This window comes from Takifugu flavidus, chromosome 4 (genome assembly GCF_003711565.1).
Source record: "Takifugu flavidus isolate HTHZ2018 chromosome 4, ASM371156v2, whole genome shotgun sequence".
In the NCBI taxonomy this organism is placed as follows: domain Eukaryota; kingdom Metazoa; phylum Chordata; class Actinopteri; order Tetraodontiformes; family Tetraodontidae; genus Takifugu; species Takifugu flavidus.
In genome coordinates, this window is record NC_079523.1 from 18,268,398 (window position 1) to 18,278,296 (window position 9,899).

Sequence of the window (9,899 nt, forward strand, 5' to 3'; positions counted from 1 at the left end):
GGGATGAGGAGAGGGAAATCTCTACCCATATAAGCTGTGATCTTTTGAAGACAATTCAGATCATTTCTGTTTGCAGTATCCTGCACGGTAGGAAATCTGGAACTACTTTATAAAAACGAACACTGCCACCTGCTGGACATATGGTGCATGTACACTTAGATTTATCTATTTAAATGACCAGGAAAAGAGAACTCTGAACATCATAGATTGGCCAGAGATGATCAACTGTCAGCCACAGAAGCAGGAGACGTCCACGCATTGTTACTAACAGTGCACAGTGACTGTGGTAGGACGTGGAGATGCTGGGAGACGTTTGGTGGAGCGTCTGGTCCAGTAGGAGGTGTTTGGAATGAACCACTGTCTGGTCCATGAGGAGGTGTGTGGAATGAACCAGGGTCTGGTCCAGGAGGAGGTGTTTGCAATGAACCAGGGTCTGGTCCAGGAGGAGGTGTTTGGAATGAACCACTGTCTGGTCCATGAGGAGGTGTTTGGAATAAATCAGGGTCTGGTCCAGGAGGAAGTGTTTGGAATGAACCAGAGTCTGGTCCAGGAGGAGGTGTGTGGAATAATCCAGGGTCTGGTCCAGGAGGAGGTGTTTGGAATGAACCAGGGTCTGGTCCAGGAGGAGGTGTTTGGAATGAACCAGGGTCTGGTCCAGGAGGGGGTGTGTGGAATGAACCAGGGTCTGGTCCAGGAGGGGGTGTGTGGAATGAACCAGGGTCTGGTCCAGGAGGGGGTGTGTGGAATGAACCAGGGTCTGGTCCAGGAGGGGGTGTGTGGAATGAACCAGGGTCTGGTCCAGGAGGGGGTGTGTGGAATGAACCAGGGTCTGGTCCAGGAGGGGGTGTGTGGAATGAACCAGGGTCTGCTCCAGGAGGAGGTGTTAATAACCTGGTTTGCAGCACAGTGGATGGACTCATCTGTTGCTCCTGCTGTTGCACACTGGCTCTGCTCTTGCTCAAGGTCATCAGCATCAATGTCGCACATGCAGCTGAAGCTGTGGGTCATTGTTTGAAGGCCTGAGGCGGAGCCGTCGTTAACACATGTAACTCCTCGCCGCCCTTATCATCGCGTTGGGGTTTTGGATCTACCTTCGGCCTCTGATGGTCACCTGATGCCTCAGTCACCATGAAGGCAACGGACAGCGGCTCAACAAGAGTTGACTGGACCGGTTTGGACGGCTTTGACCCATCTGGAGTGTTTTCCTCTCCGCCTGTGCTCAGTCTGTCCAACGCCACACAGGGATGTGATTCAAGGGTGGGCCCGACACCACGTGTTGGGTTCCTAAGAACCTCAGGTTCCTCCTTACATCTGCTGTCTCCTTTAAGCTCTGCATCCAACCATGCATGCTGGGTTCCTGCGGTGGTGTGCTGCCTGTGCTCCACCATCACCGTCCTCCATCCACTGTAGTGCAGGATGTCTGACAGACTGCTGATGTCACTGTCGCTGTCGCTGTCTCTCCACTCCTCAGTCTTACTACAGCAGCACCCCATCTTCTGCAGCCTGAAGCAGAAACAACAAAAAAGCCACTGCCATGACCACAAACACTCTAACAGTCATGAACAGATCCGTTCGCTGCTCCAGCCTCATGAGAAAGAGGAAAGTTCTGCCTCGCCCCCTCCCCAGCCCAGACTAGCACAGGTGAGGGGCTCACGCCCCCGCCAGTCATCAGAGCGTGAGCAAGGCCCAGTTAGGCTACAGTTTGAGAGGGGCCGGCACATGCTACACAAGCCCCGCCTCCACCCGCTTCACGTGACTTGCATCAAACCAGCCTAACCTTCATGTGCACGAGCCCCGCGCACGAGTCTGCACTGACACGAAGAAGCGCAACCACATTAGCAGAATTGGATTCATATGGAAAACATTTAGACTTTGGTAGAGCTGCCAGCAGAGCTCAACTTGATCCCAACCATCAACTCCCAGTTACTGACCCACTACCTCCAGTACAGAGAAGGCCTCTACAGGCAGAACCATGGTGGTGCAACGGGCTCACCAGTATCTCCCATAGTTGCCAGTCTACAGTATACTGGGAGAAGGTTGAAACCCGAGCCCGACATCCTTCACAGGAACCGGCCCAAGCCACTGGTTCAGATATGTGGACGACACCTGGGTCAAGATTCTAACAAGAGAACTGAAGGCGTTCTCAACCACACAGATGATTACGTCACATTCATCTGGCCTTCCTGACTGTGCGCCCCCGTCGTTCCACAATAGCGTTGCACGTGTATGCAGGCCTCTCTGTGTGGTTATACTTTAGCAGGCAGCATTATACGTGGGTAAATACATATGCCAGCTCCAGGATCTTCAGCTGAGATCATCCAGTGTTGTGTTGTATCAAACCAGATTAAAATTGTGCTATTCAGCCACCTATTTTATTTTAAGAGTGGATTCAGAAACATTCTAAGGAGTAATAAAGTGAGATTCTACAAGGCAAATGTTTCTTTTTTAAGGCTCTTTATATGTGATGCTATTCCACACCTGTATTTCATCCATTTCAGCCATTTGGTAACATGAGCGGCAGAAATTGCATTCTCCAGTTTTGCCATGTCGTCCGGCAACAGCAGCAACATGGAGTGAGAGCTGTTAAATGGGAGGTGAAGGACCGATGTGTTAAACATCTGGTCACGATAGGTTTCAAATCTCTTCTCATATTCATCATCTGAACTGGAACCTGAAAATTCAAAGTTTAAGTGCATTAGTGCATCAAAGTGCATTAGCATCAGCCATTTATGCAGTGTATGGAGATAAGTCCAGGGCCCAGGAGGAGCCCAGGGGTCCCGGGCCCAGGGGCCCAGTGTGTGAAACCTCTGGGGCTGAACGAGTCCAGCAGCCTTGCTGGCCACCATTAGACGTTAAGGACAAATCAATACAATAGGTAAATTACACACCCACAAAATAAAGTTTTCTATGTCCCTATTCAATAAAAAGACATTTCCAGTAACCCCATGATCCCGCTTTCTAAATTGCAAGTAGCAGATATGAACAGGGAAATGCTACGTTATCTGCTTATTCTGTTACAAATATTCTGATGAGATAGGTGTGGAGTTAATTCAGTTGGGGATAGACAGATGGAATATTAGTGTTGTTAGTATGATACTTGAGTTCTTTAGATATTGTTTTCAATTCAGGAATCTGCCGCCTTGAGTTGGCTTTTTTTGAAGACAAAAATGTTGACAATAGTGTGGACCAAAGTGGGAAATTCAATTTTATTTAAACACAAACACACACACACACGCACACGCACGCACGCACACACACACACACGCACGCACGCACACGCACACACACACACACACACACACACACACACACACCACACACACACACTCATAAAATATTAAATGTCAAACGATGTACAATAGTGCAACATTAAATCTCAATGTTAGAAGTACGGAAGAAGTGAATTACATCTGGCTGGATAATTATCAGGAACACTGGCGGCCTCTGCTGACCCAGTGGAAGAGTGCAAAAAGCTTACAGCACCTGGTATTCCCAGGCGGTCTCCCATCCAAGTACTAACCAGGCCCGACCCTGCTTAGCTTCCGAGATCGGACGAGATCGGGCGTTCTCAGGGTGGTATGGCCGTAAGCGAGAGCAGGGGCAAGAAAATGGCCTTTTGAAGTTAATACACACAAACTTATTTTCTTGAAACACTTATTCTGGTGGAGGTTGTCCATTTTGCTTTGTCACACTCCAAACCTCAATGTTGGAGCAGCCTCCAATCCATTTCCCCCAAAAAGAAAAGGCTATATAGCCTATGAGCGTCATATCATCAAATCTGCCTAGAACGGCTCTTGGATGAGAGGTGAAACGCCTTCAAAAAAATCAAACAGGATTCAACTCCGATAAATGAAATCAACTTAAAAGCAATGTGCCATGGCCGGGAGCTAAACGGCCCTAAACCGTTTCCCATTCATTTTCAATGGTAGTGCTAAACCACTACCGACGCAATATATTTCCGGCCGCTATCATCCCGTGGCGCTGTTCTGCCGTTTCTATGAAGAGCGGCTCCTCTCCGGAGGATCGGCCATTCTTGGTTCATTCTTTGGTAAACTTCGCTGAAGGTAAGTTTGGGCTTGATTTCCTACTAAATTAATGAGGAAACTTTTCGTAATTGTGCATAGGCTGTGGTCAATTTTGTCCTAAATTAGCAAGGAACGTGTTATAATTGGCCCTAAATTATAATGTACTGTATTTGTCATGCTATAATATACTCATATCTTGTCAAGCTAGTTTTTCATAAATTAAATTACACGATAGTGATGAATGAACTTGTTCATATTTTATATTCAAGTAACCGATTTACTTGTCGTGGCACTGAAATCTCGGTATTATTATTATTATTACTATAATTATTATTAGTAGTAATATTAGTAGTGGTAGTATTACATTTTATTACATCAAATGTGTGTTTTTGTTTCCAATGTCTTTGAGAGGGGATACTGTCCTCCTGCCCCCCCCCCCAACATGTTCTCTCTCACACACACACACAGACACACACACACACAAACACACACCTACACACACACACACACACACACCATCACTTTCCAGTCTTTTCCTCACGAGCCACACCAGGTACTGACCTTCTGAACTCCTGAATCGACACCCCAACAACCTTGATCTTACACTTTCACACCTACATGATAATTGCATGTGTGCGCACACTCACAAACACACACACACACACACACACACACACACAGAGCTTTACACATGGTACCACACTTTATCTTTTACTGGCCTAAGATTCCTTTGATCACATTTATCAGGTGTGATTTGAAAAATGGGTGGAACTGTTTTATCAGTGTCTAATAAAAATGAGAAAATTAATAGACATTTTTCCTTTATGTCAGCTCAACATGCAGAAGCAATTCGCCTTTTTCCCTGGGAAACTTGGGTCGTGTTTCGCAAGGGGCCTCTTGGGTTTCTCCTCCAGGAGCCATCTGATGAAGCCAAACGGGTGAGTTCCACTCCTCAGGACAAGTCTGCGGCCATGAGGGAGGACCTCGTACGGCAGAACGCTTTGGCCGTCATCCGACAAAGAGGGGGGATCCCTCAGATAAGATGGAGGTGCTGGGAGACTATGTCCTGCAGTTTGGTAAATATAAAGGGAAGTCATTCAGATGGCTTTTGCAGAATGACGTAGGATACACCGTGTATCTGATCAAGAACGTGCAGAGCGAGGAGGCAGCAGGTCTCTGTATGGCTGACAGCCACAGTAAGGACAGCCTCCAGTCATTTGTGAGTTATGCCCTCAGTTTCCAAGAAATCCAGGCTCTCCTCACTTATGAGGCCGGAAGAGGGGATGGAGTGACTGCCTCATCTGAAGACGACCAGCTGGTTGGATTTGGTGCCCGAGCCAAGAGCAGGTGGAAGGAGATCTGGGACAGCAGAGGTGATGGCTATGCTGATTTTGTCATAGGCAGGCGCTGCGTTCCAGGTACACGAATGTCCAGGTTGCAGCAGAACCTGCTGAAGAGGCAGCAGCCCACCACATCTTCCACACCTGCTGAGCATCCCATGAAGGCCCCAGCTGAGCCCCTGGGTATGCTCATTCCTTCATGTGACAAGTTCAACTCTGGGAAAAGGTTTTTTTCTTTTCTACTAATAACCTGTAGCCGGTATTTTTGTCTTTAACACAGCCATGGAGGAGGACGTGGAGATGGAAAGGGAGATGCTGAGCATCCATAACTCTGATCTGCAAGTCCAGAGCTGTAAATACACCGTTACCACATTTATTTCATGTCAGACAAACAAAGTCCATGCCGTATCTGATTTCTGTTGTTTTTCTTTTCATCTGTGTGCAGATGCTATGCCAGTAGCAGCAGCCGCCCTGCCGAGAGTGCCACCAGGAGCAAAGACAGGTTTCTGAAAAATAGGTTTCAGAGCTGGAGTTCCGTTCCTTTCCATGAAGAATTCCTCTCCAAATCTGAAACTTATCTTATTATTTTTGTGTTCTTGATGTTCCGGCCGAGTTCCTTTAATATTACTCTTCATATGTTGGTGTGATAATAACCGTCGTGAGGACTATGAATTGATCCGTGCAATGATGAACTGATATTGACTATGAGGAGGAGGGTAAGTGTTTGTTTTTGTTCTCTTTGCTGCTTCGTTGAAAAACAGTTTGGATGCACGGGGTACGAACACGCGAATGCATGTTTGTTGACCGAGTCCCAATGCTCCTCCTGCTCGGCCTCGAGAGCGCTGATTAACATTGTCATTTCAATTGGTGTGAATGAGACGATTATATTGTTTTAATTTTAATGATGTAAAATTCTAAAAAGCAGGAGGAGTAACGATAAGGCTGCTTGAATTTCTACTAATAACGGCGTCTTCACAACTCATTGAATCTGAACTGACTAAACTAATGTTGTCTTTTTAGTTCCATCTGCCACACGCTCCAAAGCCCCACCTGGAGATACCGCTGAGCTACAGGCATCACTAGTTGATGGTAAAAACATTGTAATTCTGTTCCTCCAATCAAGTGTTCTGCTAACTGCAGCTGCCTTAAATAAAGTCATTTATTTTTGAAAATGACCGTACCTACAGCTGTTCCAGCTTCACCAGGTGTGAAGAGGAAGAGACCTGTGCCCCTCCCCCCACAGCTGGCCTTCCTGGTGACAGAGACAGAGGGTCTCACAAAGGTAGAGGAGCCCCACTCAACTTCAGGTATGTTTCCTTTTCTTTTATTTAGGGCTGATGAACACCTGATGTCTCTGTAATGTACAGCTGACTGTTCTTTCCATGTTGTCATCAGGTGAAGTGACTGTAATTTCTTAATAGCAAGTCTGCACTTGTTTTCAGGACCTGACTCTTGCACGGCACAGACCTCTGACGGCAGAGTGCCTCCTTTGACGGACTCTACCCAAGACCAAAAGAGTGGGATGTTAAACCATGGAAATTTCCCCCATTCCGTGGGGTGTTGAACAATAATAAAGTGTCCCGGGGTAATTCAAATTGACACGATTCTTTGTCACCGACATGGAAAAAATCTGACGTGTGAGCTCTGGAATGAAACCAAGTGTCCGAGGCGCGTGTTTGTTTCCTTGTATCGTGTGTTTATATCATGTGAGGGCGGGGGCACTGAAATTGTCTCTTCAGTAATGAGAACTTTATGTTGTTCAACTGTCTTCTTTACTTTATCCTAGTTCCCATAGCTCCTGTTCCCATGCCTGTCCCTGACCACGACATGAGCAAGTGGATCTGCTCACAACATCAAAAGCTGTGGATGAGGACGGAGCTTCAACAACTTGGGTTGTGGCCTGGGTCCCGACCAGTGCATAACCCTGGGAACGCAATTTCTCTTTGGCGTCTTCCTCCTCAGCCGGAGCTACTGGACATGGTGGCTGAGCTCCCGTCCCCCAACTTTTTTCAGCTCCATCCATTTTTCATTTGGAAGCCAGAGAGCCACATCATGGTCAGGTTGAGGAACAATGACATCCTGCCGTGCCTCCATAGCTGTCCTCGTCCTCAGGTGGTCTCTGCAGGCGTGGGCAGACCTCCAGTGATCGTCAGCGTCCGTGGCCAGTATTTGATCTTTTCCTCGCGACTCTGCTGCAAGGCCTGTCGCAGGAACTGGTCCTGACAACCCTCCATGGGTGGAGAAGCTGCCCGTGCGCTTTACTAACCTTTTGCCTGCATTCCTGACTTACAAGAAGGCTGCGTGCAAGTCGGTAATGGATGAACTGCGGCGTTCTGGCAAGTCACCGACCGATATGGCGAACCAGGTGAATGAGCTCATGCACCTCAAGTATGAACGAGCTCACCTGGCATATCTGCACGCCGTACAGAACGTCAGGGAGGCCGAGGCTGGGGCGTACGGACAGAGAACCATCGGCCAGTACGTGAGGATGGAAGATCGGCCACGTGCTTTCGGGCCATACGAGGACCAAGAAGGTTGGGGTGGGGTGTCTGTGTCCGGATTCTACCTGACTGACTGCCTGCTGGATGAGTTCAAGCGTCAACAGCCGTCTCTGACCAAGCTCCTCCAGGGCACGTTGGGGCAGGTTTTCAGGTCGGACCACACGAGGAAGATGGCGAGGAAGGTGACACTGGCATCTGGAGCCATGTCCAGTTTGGCAGTGATGAATGAGAACTGGCTCATTGTGTCCTGGGTGATGGTTCAGGCTGAGACAGAAAGGTCCCTGCATCCGATGTAGCAAGGAATGGCCCAGAGGTACAGCCACGCTGGGGTGGAAAAGGCCGGCTACCACTGGATGGACAGGTGAGATCAGCCATCTTCTTTGTTTGCCGTCATTCAAACTGAAAAATGCTCCATGCTAACCCTAACCCTATCCATGCTGAAGACGTGGCGCGTTCAGAGGGTTCACATCCTCCGTGGTTGCCTCAGTGACCCAGAACTGTCTGAGGGGATAATGTACAGGGACGGAGGGACCCTTCAGCTAAACCACGTAGCGGGCGAAGGTGCCAAAGTCCCCGTCTGGATCCCTGTCCGTGGTACATCTCAGCAGGAGGGCTACCATTTCCAGCAGGCCCAGTGGGTCACGGGTACGCAGGTCTCCCCTGAACTGTTCCAGGCCCAGGCCATGACCGGCGTTGTGCGGTGGAACTTTCAGCGACCGGTAGACATGAAGAAGCCCGGCGCCGTCCTCCCTGCTGTCTTTGACCCTGCCTCAATGTGGGAGTTGAACTCTGCTTCCATGGCAGTGACGGGACAAGACAAGTGCCCTGCGTTCACCTCTCTGACAGAGACACTGGAGAAAGGTTTGGGCTGGAGTCCAGAGAACCGGGCTGCCTCCGCTCCCTCTGGACTGGGACAAACACAAAATGCAGAAGAGGGATCCGCCTTCGGCTCTTGTGCCCCCTCCCGCTCCAGACGATGCTCCTGGGGCAACACCTTCCTCCAGCGGGGCAACAGCGACTGCTGTGCCGTCGCTTCCCCCTGCGCCACCTGTCAGCTTCCATCTCTCTGCTGCTGGACGTGTAAAGGAGATTCCAGCAGAGGATGACCAGGATCCTGAAAGATCAGTGGGCGGGTCAACGATAATCGGGTTTTTCAGAGCGGCATGTTGGAATTAAGGCCTTCGAATGATTGAAAATAAATAGATTTAGTTAGGTTGTGGTCAGTGTATCTCAATCTTTTGATGTGTTAAATATTACACTTTCTGTTATTAAGGGATGGATATTAATGTGTTTTCTCAATAGCCCATATGGCGATAATATGAGTTACTAAGGATGCATTATTGCTTTGTTTGTGTTCCAGACGTCTCTGGAGCTTTGCCCCTGCCGCTGAAGTCCTCGCCGAGGAGCGCCCGCACTGGACCCATGAAGACTGGTGGTGGAGTGTTTGTCTTGGACCACACACGCTGGACTCTTCCCATGAAAGACGCTATTGATAGTTTGCTGCAGTATCATCATGGGGACAAGGACATCCTGAGGCTTGTGGATCGAGACTACGCAGACATGGTCCATCGGTCTGCGGCCGATCCGAACAGCTTGCTCCGCCCCACAACCAGGTTTCACATATCCCGCTATGTGAAGCATCTGGCAAAGCTGTTGAACACCAGTTCTTCTCTGAACACCAGCCCAGAGAAGCTCCTGGAGACTCAACAGCTGTGGTACTCCTTGACAGAGGGGAGCAAAACAACCAGCGTTCCTGTAGTCACCATGGAGACGGCTGTTGTCACTCCTCCCACAGCCGCCCTGCCCACGCCTCTGACGCAGGATTCCATTGAAAAAATTGTGCAGGGCATTCTAGAGATGGAGCAGCAGCAGCAGCGACCAGAGCAGAAGATGAGACAGACGAAACCCTGTCTGGCCTGTGGACAGCCCAAGTCTCCGTATGGGACGGGTGGATCTTCCATCCACTTTTTCTATCAGCAGGGTCCTGTTCGCTACTTCTACTGCTCAAGGAAGGTGCATCAGACTGATGCTGC

The 9,899-nt window shown here is 49.0% G+C and overlaps 2 protein-coding genes and 1 non-coding gene across 30 annotated transcripts in view; 2 read left to right on the forward strand and 1 right to left on the reverse strand.

Annotated features, from left to right (window-relative positions):
* The window catches only part of LOC130523562 (NACHT, LRR and PYD domains-containing protein 12-like), a 669,815-nt gene that overhangs the window by 274,469 nt on the left and 385,447 nt on the right, over nt 1–9,899 (forward strand). The window lies entirely within an intron of this gene.
* Nucleotides 3,472–3,590, reverse strand: LOC130525164 (5S ribosomal RNA). The gene has a single exon (XR_008950426.1). It is a non-coding gene; the product is annotated as a 5S ribosomal RNA (ribosomal RNA).
* LOC130523601 (uncharacterized) lies at nt 4,558–9,893 on the forward strand. 4 transcript variants are annotated; one of them, XR_008949924.1, is made up of 6 exons: nt 4,558–5,548; nt 5,646–5,717; nt 5,811–6,454; nt 6,553–6,672; nt 6,808–6,950; nt 7,152–8,753. XR_008949924.1 is itself a non-coding variant. In XM_057028971.1 (5 exons), the coding sequence occupies exons 1-3, from the start codon at nt 5,068–5,070 to the stop codon at nt 5,873–5,875; spliced, it is 618 nt and encodes a 205-aa protein (XP_056884951.1). In that variant the 5' UTR covers nt 4,567–5,067; the 3' UTR covers nt 5,876–6,454; nt 6,553–6,672; nt 9,227–9,893. The 4 variants fall into 4 exon arrangements, 3 of the variants coding, with proteins under 3 accessions (XP_056884951.1, XP_056884950.1, XP_056884949.1); XM_057028971.1 differs by lacking the exons at nt 6,808–6,950; nt 7,152–8,753 and adding an exon at nt 9,227–9,893 and having other exon boundaries at nt 4,567–5,548; XM_057028970.1 differs by lacking the exon at nt 6,808–6,950 and having other exon boundaries at nt 4,567–5,548.